At 29.6% G+C, this 18,530-nt stretch overlaps 1 protein-coding gene across 1 annotated transcript in view; it reads right to left on the reverse strand.

The window, feature by feature from the left end:
* LOC129972367 (alkaline phosphatase-like) overlaps positions 1-18,530 on the reverse strand; it is a 156,249-nt gene that overhangs the window by 20,250 nt on the left and 117,469 nt on the right. The window contains exons 2-3 of the mRNA XM_056086487.1: positions 7,784-8,004; positions 4,200-4,374 (exon numbers count right to left, since the gene is read on the reverse strand). Coding sequence (XP_055942462.1) covers positions 4,200-4,374; positions 7,784-8,004 — 396 coding nt within the window. The remainder of the gene's footprint in view (positions 1-4,199; positions 4,375-7,783; positions 8,005-18,530) is intronic.

The following is an 18,530-nucleotide window of genomic DNA, read 5'->3' on the forward strand; positions in this document are numbered from 1 at the left end:
ACTTTTAATATGTCCAGTTTATTAAAAATTTCCTTTCACATTAACTGTTTTATTGTTTAAATGCCAGAAACCGGTTTCTCATTTTCTACTCCTTTCTACCCTTATCTAATAATACATCATCCGGGGGCAAACATTGAAGTTTACTTTGGATAGTTAACTCAACAACTTTAATCGATACAATTACTGTTGCGTATTTTTCCTCATTTTGATGCTTTTCATGACAGTTTGACTGGGTTATAAGTTAATGAATAACATTTATGTGTTGATCATGTGAATTCATATACAAAAGAAATGTAGTCAACGGATTCTGATTCCTACTTTTGAAACATAATTTATTGTATCACTAAATACGTTATAGAGTAGTTAAGCAACTATTGGCTTTATGTAAACCAAAAATTCGAAATAAGATGGGAGATGATTATTAGTTTCTAAATATTTAGAATTGTTTTTAAGATAATAGAATGTTGCATGTCGGAATATCAACCTGACAAGTTCTTCCAGTTATCAGTTGAATTTAAGACGAAAGTTAATGCTTTTAAGAAATTGTGTACGTGTGTTGCTAGATTATTAATTTTTAAAGATTTCATAATCCCCTATCTAAGACATTAAATAATTAAAGCATATTTGAGCCAACCCTTCCCACTCGGAGGTATACAGTTAAATCGAATGATCTAAATGCCCTTATAGCATAAGTGGGAATTATGATTGAATCTTAATGGCCACCACCGACTACAGTATAATCCTTCCCATAGGAGTCGCTTCCTATCAAATGCAAGAGATGACTTTATCCAACATCGTTACGGTTCTTGCATTGTCATGCCAATCATCAAATCGGAAGCATCCCATATTTGAGATGACCTCCGATGGGACTATTGAAAGTTTAAACTTCAAGGATTATAGCGATTTATTTCACGTTTATGATTAAACAAAATGATAAACTTAAGTCACTGAATCACTTAATTGATGTGAGAAAAATGAAGAAAGCATTATTTGACCCATTGTTCTTTTTATTGCTTGCGATAAAATTGAATAGCAATAGGTAATGTAAATGTATTTCTGATGAACTTCCTGATGCACAGAAAAGAATAAAACTGCAATTGGTAGCTAATTGGTTTAAGTAAGAGGATATCGATCTGTTGTAGAGATCATACTGATAATCAGTTTCGAAATGTTTTCACATAACAATATTCAACTACTGATTTCAATCGGAAGACGTCTTCTTATCTAATTATAAACACAACCACATACGAGTTAGATACTTAGATTGTGACTCATATTACGATTCGACAAATGTCGAATGAAGGACAAAAATATATCCGTTAAATTTTAAAAGTTTCGTTTTCAATTATAAATTTCATGAAATAAAATTTTTTGATGAATGCACTACGATTCACAACTTAAATATACAACAAAATACGATAAAGTAATCAATTAAATTTATGAGTGCGATGGAACTTTTTTAAGTCTTCTATAACAAATTGCAGAGCTATTCTATCAATAAAAAGGTTTGACTACCATCTAAAAATAAATAAAAAATTACAATTGGCTTTGATTTTAATTAGTATTATCAAAGGAAAATTGCTTGAAAATGCATATCATATTAAAAATGTCAGATTATTTCCACCCATAGATTATTTTTAATTATAGCTCTATAATTTTAGATGCTTTCTTTAAATTTGTCGAATAAATAAATAAATATATGTTGCTAAGCTATGTTATTCACCTTTAATCCAAGTAATATTTAATTTAAATTAATAAACGTTTTTGCTATGTCTCATCATGTAATCTCATAACCAACTTTTACAATGAGCTAATTATCGAGTTTAAAAATTTATCTTAATTAATTTAAATTTAGTTCAATAATGAGTTATTTTAGTTGCAGAGTTAACAAAGATCACCCAAATGCATAGAATGAATTCGCTTTGGAGTAATATTTCGTAAGATATGGGCAAAATCTAATTAAAATGCATATAATTAATTAGATTTCAATTATTAATACAATATAAGAACATACAATACCCGTGATTGAATTACTTTTAATGAATTACTTTAAGTGATAACAAAAATGTTTTAAATGCTTTCTAATTTTAAGCGCTGTACTGCATCTTTTAATTATAAATAAATTCTTTACAAAGATTTCAATTCTGCTTCACAATGCATTAAAGTTTAGTTCGTGCATTAATTAAAGTTCAATATTATAATTTTATCATATTTTTCGTGTAAAAGCATTTATAAGTTCATGAAAATATAACTAGAAATAAACATTAATCTTATATAAAGTATAATAAAATGAATTAAAAAAAAGGAATACCAATTGAAGAAAATGAAGAATTTGGCTTGGGTCTAGGGTCACCTTCCCCAAGGGCTTATCTAGGGTCTAGGGATTATCTAGGGTCACCTTCAAGTAAGGATTGGATTCAAAATAGGAATTTGTTTCTGTGAGGGGTCTGATTTGTGTTAAAGTCAAAATAGTGTCAAAAAGTCAAAATAGTGTCAAAAAGTCAAAATAGTGTCAAAAAGTCAAAATAGTGTCAAAAAGTCAAAATAGTGTCAAAAAGTCAAAATAGTGTCACATTTAAGAATGAAATTTATTGCCCGATTTTCAGTAATAGGCTCAATGTCTTGAAATTTGTTAAGGAAATTTATAATGGCTTGAAAATTGTTATGGGTCCCAATATTTTGCTGTTTTTAATATTAAGATTAACATATGTCTTTAAAAATATATTAACGAATCGCCTCTTAGCATTTCTGTATTTCAGGCAAAAATATTGAAAACCTGTCTGATAGGAATACATAGCAAACACTTAACAATATCTAAAAGAAGGTATCGCTGTCATATATACAATGACAGAAATATTAAAATATAAAAATATTATATGTTAGAAAATTATACAAGCCAAAATCTAGGTCACATATTTTCTCGTGTTATACAAAGAGTCTTTGCGATACTTTGTATATGCCTAGACATATTCTGCAAATGTTTTCATCCACTTATTTTATGCTAAGATGATATAAAATAATGGCATTTGCCAATAAATATTGTCAAATTCATTCCTTGCTTCTGAAAATGTTATTTATTATTTTTACTTTCACGTACACGTTATATAGAGAAAGGTATAGTAATTTAAAAAAAAAATCTGAACTCGAGTTTCTGACGTATCTCCACGTTACAGACTCCCCGAGTTCGAAAAACACATTTTTAGAAAATGTCTGTCAGTCTATCTGCAACAAAGATAACTCACAAACGCTTTGAGGTAGACTATTGAAATTTGGTATACGATCTTTCCCCCAAGTTTGCAGATATTTATCAAATTTTGAGCAAAATCCGTACTGAGAAAGTTTGTCTGTCCGGCTGTTAGAATATCAGTTAACAAGATAGCCAGAAACGAAAAAAGCTATATAGATAAAATTCGATCCTCAAATTTAACATCTATATTGTGGGCACCTATCAAATTTCGAACCATATCCAACAAGAAGTTGGTCATCCGTCGGTCTGTACTTTCAGAATCATGTAAACGTGGTAACTCAAAAACACAATAAATTAAACGTATTAACTTTGGGACAGCAAGTGCAATTTTGTGCCAAATTTTTGTTTCAAACGGTTGAGAAAAACTGGTTTAAAAGACAAATTAGATTTTTGGATATTATTTAATCGCCAAATAAATCGCCAAGAATGACAAAATAGATTCAGTAAAAATACTAATTTCAAGCCAAAGATTAATATATTTCATAACTATTATATGCCAGTGCCATGTAAGGCATTCTCTGATATGAAAAGTTTATTAGAGAGTATGCGAGACTGTTTTGGGGAGACCAGTCCCACTGGTTCTATTGATTTTCTGTTCGTTTCTATATTTATACTGAAGGTCCAAGATAGGCTGACCGAATAGTGGGTTCAGAATTGGATGCTTGAAGTAAGAAATCGAGTCCCAAGGAAAGTCAGCTGTGTATATGGATATGATAAAGTTGGACATCGTGAACTTCGGTGGATGTCAACCTCCGAATAAGTCCTAGAACAGTATCAGTTATAACTAAGTCAGTTTAGGCGCTTTTCTTGTCGTCTAACTGCGTTTCAAAATGACAAAACACTAAAATAGAATGGTTCAATGACTAACTAAATCAAATACAAAATTCTACACAATTCAATAAATTTCGCAAGAAATTTTTATTCTTGAAATTCCATGAAAAAAAAATATTACCTTCCGCCTGCGCCCAATCAGCTAGGCATGGTATTCTTGACTGGAAACTGCTCTGGCATTTGTCGTAGCGTCCACTGTCGTCTAAACCCACTGTTTCGAAGCGGCCTTTGACACCACACAGCAACGCTGTGGCGCATGCACCCGAATCTCCAACTTGACTGTCAGTGTTGTAAGTCTGCGATGGAGGAAAAGAACTATCATTCATTAAAAAATGGCACACATCCGAATTGGCCAGTAAATATTTTATTAATTAATGGGAAATATAATGCTTCAAGGAATTAATTAAAGGGGAAGATTGATTTGAACGGGTAAAGATTCTACACATGCAACGAGAGACATTACTGTAATTAATTTTTTTAAACATCTATAAGCAGATATTAGTCGGCTTTGGCAACCAGATGGTTCAGAGATGTTGGTTAAGTTTAATTTCTGTTTAACTGTAAGTCAATTGATTCAGTCAAACTGTAAGACTGTTGAAAGCTGTGTGATATTAATTGTTTTGCATATATTCTCTTCATTGTGTGCATGAATTTTTCATTAAAAAGATTCATGCACACAATGAAGAGAACTTAGGAAACCGGTTCTATGGCATCGTGCACAATTAAAAACTTAAATGTGCCGTTCACTTGTTTTTTAAATTTCATTGCATTGTGGCTTCACTTTTTTTTTGTCTTCTAAACTATACCCACAATAAGCAGAAACCATCTTACTAAGTTTTCAACAACGGAAAGAAAATTATGTGATTAAATATTTGATGGAATAATGAATATTTTTAAATTTCCAAAGGGTGCGAATAGATTTCTGAAGTAATATTTTCGAAAGTTATCGCGTTAAATTGCTGTACTTCAGCTCAATATTTAATTGAAATTTTATCAAAAAATCGCTGTGTGTTGCCTCTCTTGAGATATACTATCCTCTAAGATATATATTTGCCCCACAGATGCAAGCACAAGCACAAGCACACACACACACACACACACACACACACACACACACACACACACACACACACACACACACAAACAAAACACAAATTCACCAGTACAGTAACTGAGAGCACAAAGTATAAGGAATGAAAACAATAACACAAGAAAACAATGAGCTAATAAAATTAATTTTAGAAAACAAAAAACATTAATATTAAATAGTGCTCAAACATTAAAACAGTTTCAAAATCGTGATATATTTACACCTGGAAACAGCTTCATCGCTTAGCTGGAAAGCTAAAGGAAAAACTAGTTTAACGGAACAACTATAAACAAAGTAATTTTTTAGCATAATTTTTCCGATTCCGAGAAGCCAGTTGAAGGATTGAATTTCAAATTTTTAAAGGAAAAAATTTCGAATGTTTTAGGATTTTAAAATTGAAATTGAAATAGTAATCAATAAGCAAAAGAAAAAGTTAATTATCGAAATAAATAAACATTTTATTAAAAAATACGACTACTATCATGTAATTCTTCCTGTGATTGTTCTTTAAGCTCCCACTATAATAGTTCAAATATTATCCTATAATAATATAAAATTTTTTTTATTAAAATTAAATGCTTTATATAATTCTCGGTTTAATTTTACTACACTAAGCTATTTCACTTTATACACTTTATATAAATAAAAAGAAAAAGGGAGTACGTTATAGAAGGGGATAAAAAGAAAAGGGAGTACGTTATAGAATAAATTTTCTGTCTTATCAATAATATAATCACGTACAAGAAAATAGCGAGAATTTAAAAATTGTTATGTATATTTCGCAGTCTTTCATACAACTAAATAAGAATCAATATCAGATTTTTAAAATTTATTGTTTTAATAATATTTTTCCTTTGATGACAACATTTTGCTGATATTGTTTTTAACACTTCTGTGGAGCTTTTATACAATGCTTTTCTTTCCTCTTTCTTTTTATGGATTTGAATAACTTCATTGTTAAATTTTTGAAAAATAAAACCGTTTAACATAAATTCAATTATAAATATTTGTCAGACGATATTTTTAATAATATTCTAGGCATCAAGAAATAGAGCAGAAAATTAGTATTCTAGCATATTTATTCGTTTTTCTTAAATTAATCTCCGTTTTAAAAGCTGATTTTTTAAAGTGATTTTCCATCTTCAAGAAATTTAAAATTTTCAAAAATTTTATTAACGAAGAGAATAATGGGCGTAAAATTAACTCTTTGAAGAAACCAATTTCTTTTCTCCTAGGCATTAACGGTTGATTGCAAAGTTTGCACTGAAATTATTCAAATTGAAACATTTGTAGCAATTTATTTTTTTTTCTTAATTTTATTTAATTGTTTAAGTAACTGTTCAACTGAACAGATTTGATGTGGTAATTTTTTACCATATTTCTCATTATTCATTTTTAAAACATATTATTCAAATTATAACATTCTAGTGCCTTAAGTAAATTTATAAACAATTGCAATATTTTGTTAACAGTTTTTTTCTATAGAACTACTTTTTCTGTACAATTGCTAAAAAAATAATTTGTTTTCACTGTTTCAGTTTTAAGGTATCCGACTAGGTTCGGAGGGGATATTTCAACAAAACAATATTTTAATTTTTATATATCTTTTTATTAATGTGAGGATAAAATTATGAATAAAAGTGAAATTATTTAAATATATATGTAATTTCACTTTTGAAGAAAAAGAATATTTTGATGTAAATTTTAGCATTTATTTACAAAAACTAGAATTGAGATAAAATTGTTACAGTCTTTCCTTTTTCTCTATAACATTATTTGTGCGATATAGAGAGTCACGAACTATTATCTAAAAATTGTATTCAAAAATAAATTTTTTGCGTATGATATATGACATTATTTATGAAAATTTGGAATTTTTACCTACAATATTTACATTAAACAAGCATAAATCCATTTCTAGAGCATTCGACATCAAATACGTCCATTACATTCTGCAAAACATAACGAGCACTAATTAAAAAATTCATTATCTTGGTTATTTTTTTTGAGATACTCGTACAGCAGAATTTTGAAAAAACTCACTTTTCAGCAAATGCATTTAAAATGCTTATAAATAAGCATCACTTACATCTTAATAGTTTGCCTTAACTTGGCTTTTAATTGATATAGAAACAAAATAAAGATACAATTGGAAAAAGAAAAATACACATTTTTGAAACTAAAAAAAAAAAAAATTAATAAAAATGTTAATTTTTATTTAAATTTATGTTTTCAACCTAACCGGATACCTTATATATTTATTTCTATTTTACGATTTAACCTAACGATTTTCCAATATGTTCGTCACTGCAATGAAATGTTTTGTTCTTTTAAATTCTGATTCAAGAAAAAAATATTAACAGACTCATTCCAGTCTCTTTGAAGATACTCAATTTTGTTCTTTCTTGATCGAATATAAGAAACGTTTTCAACTCTTAACATCTGCGTAAGCTGTTTTCGAGTGCATCAAGTGGTTAAAAGTTTAGATGTAACGATAGCATTTCAAGAAAAGGATGTTTCAACAAAGCAAAAAAATATCACTGGAACTTTTTTCACCGAATGTCAAAAAGAAAAGATGAAACTTTGTTACAAAAATTTTATGACAAATGGCATACCTTGGAGAGCGCGACGTACTCGAACTTGTCAAACGCCAGTTCGTTTTCCTCTCCTGTCTTCCCCAGCTTCTGGCCCCTGAGGATGCGCGAAGTGGTCACTGTGGTCATCCCCATACCGTCCCCGATGAAGAGGATGAGGTTCTTGGCCACGTTGTAATTGCGGTCATCGTCCAGATTTTTTAGTAACTGAGATTTTGCCTGTTGATACCAGTACCAACGATCTGTAAAAAACAACAAAATATTTTATTAAAAAAAAAAGGGAATAAAAAATGTTTTACGAAAAATAAAATGAAAAACTATACATCACTCATAGGTTTATTCATTGATGAAAGTTGAAAATAGCTGAATGAAATGTGAATTCTGATATAGAAACAAGAAAAGTTAGAGTACCACAAAGAACCAACTCACCACGCCCTCACAAAGGAAAACAGAAATCAAAATCAGAGGATCCAGGCAGTAGTTACAGATTTCTGACTCTAAATACAATGTTTGCTTATGTATGCCATATTGATGTTTACAATGTTACTTATCGATTTTTTCCCTTCTTTTCTCTTCAGTTAACAATCGCTATCTATTTAGTTTACCTACAGCTAAAGGCCTTAAAAATTGCTTCTGTAAAAATCAATATTTTTCTATAAGTTCAACCCATTGCTAAGTATTTTTGTTCCCTTCGTTTAGTAATTACTTTGTTAAAATATTAAATATAGCATTCCAAGATGTGACACCGATGGGATTCTCTGTGGAGATCCCTGGATGGTTTATCGTATATTTTTTACTATCCCCATATTTTCCTTTAATCTTGTGCTCATCCAACTGGTGATATAATTTAGTGTAATAAACACCGGGAGCGCAGGATGTTGCTATGTTATGTAGAAACTAGATAAAACAATTTTTTCTCATTTTGAAGTCGTTAAGATAACATTTGTGCTATATTTTGTTCAGGTATGGGGATACCCGCTATTTTTGCTTTTATTTAACACATGCGATGCTATGTTCTGATAGTAAGGTCTAAGCTTTACAGGGTTCTATGTTCGAGGCCCGATCCCACAGAAGAACCACAGCGTAAGCCCGTTTGGTGCACGGGAATTCCATCGGGGGTGGGGATGTTACCCTTTCGGTATAGCGCTGTAGATTGGAATGGGGACGGGGTACAGGCTCAAGAGTCGACCGTAGTTCAAAATTACGAAGTCCGTCCCAAAACCGCTTTATAGGCACTTTAAAATGGGACATCAATATAACTAAACTAAATTAAAACTATGTGTAATATATGCAATGACAACTTTATATAAATAAATCTCCTCTTTATAACCCTGGTATATTCACAGAAATATATTCATTACATTTATACTACATATTCCATCCCATGTAGCTGTTTGCGCTTTCTTTAAATAGAAGTCTTATTTATTATTGACTCAAATACAAACTAAAATCAGAGATTACTTGATTTGTTTAAATTCTGCTAAAAAAGAAGAAATACGCTGCATTTGTAGCACAAAAAATTTATTTTGATTCAATGAATTTGCGAATTATTTTCCTTAAAATGATATTGATTAAGCTATACTTAAAATCTTGTTTACGAAAAAAGAATTAGAAAATCTCAAAAGTTTCTTTAAAAAAATTGTTTGGATTATTCAGCATGAAAGTAAGAACTTAAAAGAAAGAAAAAAAGTCAATAGAGAACGAAAATGTCTCAGGTTCTTGTAAATAATGCAACGCCGACGAAATCAGGAGAATTAAAATTCATGGAGAAAAGTTTTCTCTGCCAAAGACTGAAGACGAACAAACTGCAACTTTGTAAAGATAAATAAAAAGAATTGTTTTTTTTCCGTAGGGAATTGAACGTCACATTAAAAATATATGATACGTTACTGAAAAAAAAGAAAAAATAGTTGCTTTACAATGAAAATAAATAACACACATGTGCCAAACGATAAATTGTCTTCAGTATTTATCAACATTTCTAACAAAATAAAGCATATTTATTAAACGTTCTATAGAGTTTGTTTGGTAAAATGTTTCTTCCTTTATCTTTGCAATACAGTCATGTTCTTTCAGTGTTTTATGCCATTTTTACTTTATATCTCTTATGGTTAATGTAATTTATAGTAAATATTTCTTGTTAGAAGAAAAGGTGTTCGAAATAATTTCTTTCTTAGCTCGAATAAACGTTATAAATGATATATTTTTTAATAGTTTTTAAAACTGTTATCATACGTAAAAAGCCATTCATCGAATCATTTTTATTTTCTTCTAAAATGTCTCATAAGTTGTGACTGTCATAAATCATTTGTTCTTCAAATGTGTATTATTAACAAAAGTCGATTAATGGATTAATTAATCAAATTAATTAAATTCAATGGAGATCAAATTAATTTTAGACTTTATTAGAAAAATATTTCATTTGTTATTTAAACAACAAAAAAATCAGCATCGATATTAGCTGTTACATTCATCATTTTAGTAAAAGATTTACGTAAGATGAAAATTAGTCTTTCGTATACTAAGTGTACAAAGAGATAGTATTGTAGTATTCGTAAAATAAACGTGTAGAATTTGACCAATCTCCACATTGAATCCTTAATAATATATTTTTTGAATTATGATTATAGGTTTTTAAACATAAAGATGATTTTCGGTATTCGTTTTATCACAAAATTCGTGCATTTCCATCAAATGTGGTTCAAATATATTTAAGAAAAGTCTACTTCTCTGCTCTTATGGGTGTGTAAACGAAAACCTCAAAATAAAAGAAACTAAATGGATGAAATTTGGATAAAGATTTGTCTTCAGTATTGTATATCTGCATTAAATGTTGCATAAAATTAACTAAAGAACATACAATCATTTATCGTCTCTATATTCACCTTATGTGAATGCAATGACTCAAAAAGATACTGATTTAGATTTTATGTAAATTTAGTTCGCGGTGTTGTGACCAGAACTGGAGAATTTTAGTTTAGATCCAATTGATGAAAAGAGCGCGTTTAATATATATACTCTGTGGTTTTTTTTTCATTACATTACAAAACATAATATGAGCCATATTGCTTTATTATATACGTGGAAATCGGAACAAAGGGCTCTCATGCTTGTGGATTGCTAGGACTTTCAAGGGTTTGCTATCGCCTTAGGGTCGAAGAAGAGAAAAGAAAATATTAGATTGTGCAAATATAATTGAAAGTAGTGGGGAGAACATTTTCGCTGATTAGATTTCATATTTGCTCTAATTAATATAAAAAGAACAAACGGTTAATATGATTATACTAGCCTCCTTTGGCGACCAGCTGGTTCGCCAATCTTAATGTTCGTTTAAATTTTAATAATTAAATGTTTTACGCAATTCCAATTTTAATAGATTCTTCATCAAAATATATTAAAACTTCAAATTTTGATAGTCATATAATTTACTCATAATATTATAAAGGCCTTCAGTCATAACGTAATATGTATCTCTCTAATTTTCTGTTACCTCTCTTAGAATTTATGCTTTAAATTAAAATGGAAATGATTAATCTGCAATTAATATAATAATATTTTTTACTGAAACAAAGCTTTTTTTTTATAATATGATTACCGATAACAGAGTCACTGAGCGTTTCAACTTTATGGGTACTAAAGAATATCTTTCTTAATTTATGTAATATCTCGAGAATTTGTCAACAAAATTTTCTCAGATTCATCATGAACAGATCGATTAATGAACAATGTTTAATTTTAAATGCATCAAACACTAAGAAAATAAAATGAATCGTTTAAATAATCGGTCGAAAACAGGTTTAAAAAAACTACTTAAAAAACGATGTACTTAAAACTATAAGCATATACAAAAAATATATAACATAAATACAATTTACTTACAAAAGCATGCAACTAACCTAAAAATAATTTAAATCATCCGTTGATAGTGGTTGTCATGACAACAATCAGAACAATGCGCGTGCGTGAATTTTCTTCGCCAGTTAGGTAACGCAAATGCGTGAATTTTTCTACGCCAGTTGGGGTAACGCTATGCAGATTATACATTTTTAATTTCCTTTATTCTGTGTTATTTTAATTCAAAAGTACTTCAAAATGAATCTGAAACATGGATTAATTAACAATGTTTAATTTTAAATGCATAAAACATTAAGAAAATAAACAGAATCGTTTGAAATAATGCGCCGAAAAACGTTAACCCTAGCCTCATTACTGTTAGGAGAAAAAAAAACCCTGAAGCCTTACTCATTTGGCGGTTGGGGAAATGGAAGATTTTTTTGGCGGAAAAGTTGGCGGTGGGGAAAATGGAAGATTTTTTTGGCGGGAAAGTTAGTTTTTAATTAATAATTAAAATTCTAATTAAAATTTAAAAAAAAAGGGAACCCAGGTGCACATTTCCGACCTCTAAGGTATACATGTACAAAATTTGATAGCTGTATGTCAAATGACCTGGCCTGTAGAGCGCCAACACACACACACATATACACACACACACACACACACACACACACACACATTGAGCTTTATTATAAGTATAGATGAGCATCAATCAGCATATTATTGAGTTGATTATGATATAATAGATTATGTTCTGATATATCATTGCAACGAAAATTGTTCTGTGATATAATTCTCTGTAACGATTATAAGGCCTTGCAAATCATGCCCTAAAATCCCAGACTTTAAGATTGGATTACCATAAATGTGAGCAACTATTACATCGAAAATTTGCAGCGCATAATATTAAGTATATGATAAGTCTGTCAGTGTGAACCAAATGCCCTCACATTGGTGTATCGCGGAAGTTTTTAAAGAACATGTTCTCGGATGAGATTATTCTCAGAAAAAGGTGGGGGGGGGTGCCTCTCTGGTGAATATTCTTGCATAACTGTCATTTAGTATCTCCCTAGCGTCACTTTGAATGACTGAGGATTTATGTGGGTTGGGAATTATTAACAGATAGCAACAAGTTTATTACGACATTAAAAAAAATTATATACGTACCTAATTTGAAAATTTTATGAAAGTGCATTGATATAATGGAAATAATATTGTTTACAGTGCAAATAAGAAAATTAATCAAATCATTGGTATACATCTAAAAGAGATAAATTTCCATATAATTCGGATCATTAAATTATTATTGCATTTAAAATTCTTTTTCCATTAGATGATTTAAATTTTGATCTTGTAGGTTTGAAGTTTTCAGACACAAAATTTAATATTTAAGTTTGGCAACAAGTTCATTGGAAACAATAATACAAAGAAAACATTTTTTAACAACTGTAAAATTCATATTAATAAATATTTGAAAAAAAAATATTTTTCTTCCAAAATATTTTAAAAAATCGTTTTTATTTGCGATCAATTTCAAAAATACGCAAAAAACACATTTATTATTTTCGCGATGCACGTAAATAAACATAATAATTAAAGAAGTATATTATTTACGTGAATGGCAACGTGCTGACGAATAAATAATTTATTTCAATTTATATTACATTTAGATTCAATATAAATGGTAATAAAAATGAGATTAAAAAATAAAAAAAAAGCTATAGAAAAATTCTTTTTTGAAACAAATATTTTCTATCCTTCTTGTTTCAATATATTTTATTAGCTGTCAGCTACATATCATATTTTGCTTCATAAATCCCATATAAACTGTTTTACAAATCTGGCATTCACAAAAAAACAAAACAAGCATGAAACCTTAGAGATTTGAAGGAGAAAAAAAAAAGATAAGTTACAATCGAAACCTTTTAAGATCTGATTTATGCATTATGAGCTTGGCGTGCATTTGATTCATCTGTAACACAGAATAAGTAAAAAAAATATTCCATTGTACTTTACGATTCATTACTATTCATATACATAAAAACTTGGAGCTAGTTTCTTGGCAGACGAAAAAAAAAGAATGCAAATATCCCTAAAGAATTCCATTTCTTGAATTTAAAGCACTCAGTACTGCTGCTCGAAATATCGATGTAAACGGGCAGACGATAAAGATACACTTCTTCGTGCAATAAACAATACCATGTTCCTTGTTCTTCTCTTCACTTCAGTTATTCCGGAGTCGTTTCTTGAACATTCTGCTGCATTAGACTCAAACTGAAAATTCGAACGGAGAAATGAAAGTAAAATAAGAACTAAAAAAATTGATAAAATAACAAATAAAAAATAAAATGAAATAAAAAATGAAACAAAGTGTTAGAAACGATAAGGCGGGGATTTTTGAAGTTTTCAACTGCATAATGTTTCCATTAGATGCCACTTTCGCGTGTGATACTCCTTCAGAATAACAAGGCATCATTTTGTTCTTTTTTCCTCCGTCTTTTTTTTGTTGTTGTTCTATTTTTCTTTATTTTTCTTCGCAGTTTTGACTCATTTCTCTTCCACATTTATTATGTTTTCCTTCTTTTTTTTTTGTTTTATTTTTATGTTTCTACTACTATTCTATGCCAGAAGAGAATTTTTCCACCTATAGAGAACTGTAGAGGAATTGTAAATGTTTCTCCGCCATTTTGCTTTTCTTTTTGTTTCGGATCATCGATGTATCGTGAATCGAATCCCGGAGCAGGAGCAGCATCCGGAGGAATCAACAGCTACGACACGTGAGCGGATGACAAAAGGACTATTATTTAATTTACGCTCTATGGGATCGCAGGAACAAAGAGAGAGCCTCTCAAAAAAGCTTTTCGAGGAGAAAGTGATAACTCGACATTAGCAATTAGATAACGGATCATCACAGCGTATTGGATGCTTTGTTTCCTTTAAAGATGGTAACCATTGTTTCTTCGTATCAGAAAATGAAATTTTAAATGATTTCTTTTCAATCGTGTCAGTAAAAGCATATATCATTAGCAAATATAAAGATGAATTGTGTAATTCTGTAGAAAATATCAAAAGAGAATTACTCTTTTTCGTTCAGTTTTGTGAGTAATTTATTGTGTTATGTCATATCTTTACATGAAACAAAATATAACGCTTTATTTTCTTGATAAAGGAGTGGGTCGTTAGGTTTTTGAGCATCTATAAATTTAAAATAATTACAAAAATTCAAATAACCGCTTTTGAACTATAACCATAGGACCGATTCCGTCAATTTTTATTTTATACGAAGGCTCAGGACACCCAGGAAAATGTCTATATTTTCCAGAGAATGTAAGCTTTCACATAATCGTTTGATGGTTTTGTCGATATTCATCGGAACATACTGACATTTTCGATTTTTGATCTTTAAGATAGAATCATCATCTGTCTGCCCTCATCACATATCTTAAAAATATCAAGAAATATCTTTAAAAACGCTCTTTCACGATGTTTTCTCAATGGATAAAAGCGTTGACAGTCTTCCCCCGCGCAAATCTCTATACTGACTTCGCCAATTATTTCGTTTCAAAGTTTGACTATAAAGTACGTTCATCCGACCACCATTTTTTTTATCGCAAAGTAAATCTTGGACACAATTCTCTGTCTCAACAACTGATCCCTTTCGGCAATTAAATTCGTCACTTTATGTGTATGACTAACCATTCAGAATGTCCCATATCAAAGGCACGAGTATAATTTAAAACTGTTTTTTCATTCGTTGTGATACGATGCAATTCATCAATATTAATTAACATAACTAAATTAATATTATTAGTAAAATAGGAAAATACCTGATGACTAACGGTGACAAACTTGGGTTTATTTTTGATCATATATCTTAATTTTTCCTGTATTCTCTACACACCTTTGGTAATAAGACATACACTTAACCCCATCCTTACAACCGGACCACAGTACTATTAAGCATTATGCCCTCATTGCCTTTGTGGTCCTAATATGTTTAATTTCTAATCACCCGGTAGATATTACTTCCTTGTTCTATTGTGTCATGACATGTATAATGAATAAGTGAGTGGTGATTCGAATTCCATTAAGTTAAATAAATAAAACTATGTCCAAGAATTAAGAGTTCCCGATTAAGGGAAAGTGTGGCACTATTTTGTGTGTCAAAACTATCTTTGAGCATCTAGAAAGCGCTAGAGCTAGATATCTGATTAAGAACGTATGTATAGTACTAGGTTGACTTCCTGAAGGAGTTTAGGGTAAGCAGACTTAAATATGCATTTAGCATAGAGCGAAAACCAGGAAAACTAACCGCACATAGAGTACTAGAAAGTGCTTCAGATAGATGTCTGATTCAAATTGAAATTGATTCTACGGTATTAGGTTATTTTTTAGATGGAGTTTAAGGGTAAATAAACTTACCTTAAACTCCATGTATTTCATTTATGTGTTTGGCTTAGGGTGAAAACAAGGAAAACCCATATTACATAGAGTTTTAGAAAGTGCTTCACATAGATATCTGATTGAGATCAATTGTATGATATTAGATTATCTATCTGAAGAAGTCAAAGGAAGACTTGCATATGAGTTTGGAATGAGAACAAGGAAAACCAATCGCACATGAAGTTTTAGAAAGCACTTCAGATAAATATCTGATTGAGATCGATTGTATGGTATTAGATAGTCTTTATGAAGGAGTCTAAGGGTAAATGGACTTATATATGCATTCGGCATAAAATGAAAATCCGAATGCCACTAGCACAATTCGAAAGAACAAAAAAGGTGATACTTTTCACCAGATTGATTAAAAAATTAAAGCCAGAAGATAGATAACATAACTTTTCTCCTCTTATTCATGTTTCCTGATCATCCTATGTTTTAATCTATTAGAAACTGGTGTGCACCTATAGAAATAATTTATCTATATAATTATTAAAAGAGGAATATCATATTTTCAAAGACTTCACTTTCGATTGAACTTGTCTTTTCAATTTGCATTTTCAACTCTTGTATATCAGTTTTTTTTAAAGATTTTTTGGATAGTATGAATGGGATGTCTTACCTATTATTATTTACCAATTTATATTTCTTTTCTGTATTCTGTTTGCTTTTGTATAAATAAATTTTTAACCTTTTTCTTACGGCTGGTATGGACTAATGTTCTAGTTCGAACATAAACGAATAGAATTCTAAAAAGGAACATCGAAAAAGAAGGTTGAAATCTTCCATAATAACGAAGAAATAAAAATTGGAAATGATCTAAGATTAATATGTTTAAAATGCGGTTTTGTGATTAAGTCACTGATTTGATCAAGATGAATCAGTGAAGTCGATTACCTCAAAATCTGATTTGCGATAGTGAAATATTGTTGCAATAAAGAGTACACAGCAATTAAATAAAAGATAAATATATAAGAAATTGTGAAATATTGTTCTGATTAATGCTCGGTTTTCATTATTATATTATATTGTAATAAAACCATTCTTGAAAATAAATTGTCAAGAAATTCTCCTTACATTAAATGATCAGTTATTTGAAAAATTATTCTCCAAGATAAAGAATCGGTTTTAAAAATCAATATAAATGTGGTCGGCGTTTATTTCTCAAAAGGTGAAAAAAGTGTTGGAACAGTTCTATATGTTTTTGAAGTAAGAAAAAAGCAAAACTCTCTGCTACTTTTAAAGGAAAAAAATCAATCTCAGTTTTTAAGTCCCTCGTATTCGTTATTCTGACACCAATTCCGAAGAAAAAAACTTCTTTAAGTAGGAAAAAGGGCATTTTTGTGACAGGTAATTTGTATTTATAACTCTCTTTATCAAAACGCATAAAAAATTTAGAGGCAATAAATATAATAACCACAGTCAAACTGGAAATGTGGAATTTGAGACGGGCCGGTTTTAATTTTAATACCTGCGATTGTATTTTTGTTTCAAAAGAATACGTTTTTTTAAACTGTCATTTTATATAGGGGATTACTTCTTTTCCAAATTTATTTTTATTTGTAGACTCGCATTTCATTCTGCTATTTCTTTCATTGGAGAAAAAGAATCGATTACAAATACTTGGAAAGTACGAAGTTAAAAAATTATTTTAATCTTGGAGTAATAGTTAAAATATCAATATAAGTTTTAGTGTTCAACCATTCCAAACGCTTAACATTCATCATTTTTGACAATCCATGCTATGCTATATTATCACTTCTGATTTGAGTTACTGGAAATTAGAAAATAATAATAACTAATTCTTTGAGACTGAATATGCTTTTAACAAAGTGGTTATTTATCGATTTATTATTATTACTTTTGGTAATAATAATCATCCTAACAGTTTATCCAATAAATCAAATGAATTTCTTTTCTTCAATAATTCTCAATCCCAAAAATATTTTTCTCTGTTATAACTAGGGGAAAATGGTCCTGTAACAAAACAAAATTATACAAAACTACATTGGTAGTCGCCAAATCACATGCCAAATTTGATATATTTAAGTTATTACTTTTTTAAGCAAAAGCTATATATTTAAATATATAGCTATTACTACTACTATATTTTTGAGCAAAAGCTATATATTTAAGCTATTGCTTTTTTGAGCATGTTTCTAAAAGTAAAGACAACAGGCGGTCAATCGTACATTGAATTTGGCACTAAATTTGATAGGTGTCTGGACTATAAATGTTAATACTGTGTATTGACCATAGTATGCTATAGTATCACTTCTAATTTAAGTTACTAGAAACCAGAAACTAATAATAATTAATTCTTTGAGACTTAATGTGTTTGTAACAAAGAGGGAAATAGTCGATTTATTATTATTACTTTTAATAATAATAATTATCCAATAAATAAAATGATTTTTTTCTGGAATAATTCTCAAGCCCAAAAATATTTTTCTATACTCTAACTAGGGAAAAATGACGCTGTAGCGCCAGCAAT

Source organism: Argiope bruennichi, chromosome 6, assembly GCF_947563725.1.
Source record: "Argiope bruennichi chromosome 6, qqArgBrue1.1, whole genome shotgun sequence".
In the NCBI taxonomy this organism is placed as follows: domain Eukaryota; kingdom Metazoa; phylum Arthropoda; class Arachnida; order Araneae; family Araneidae; genus Argiope; species Argiope bruennichi.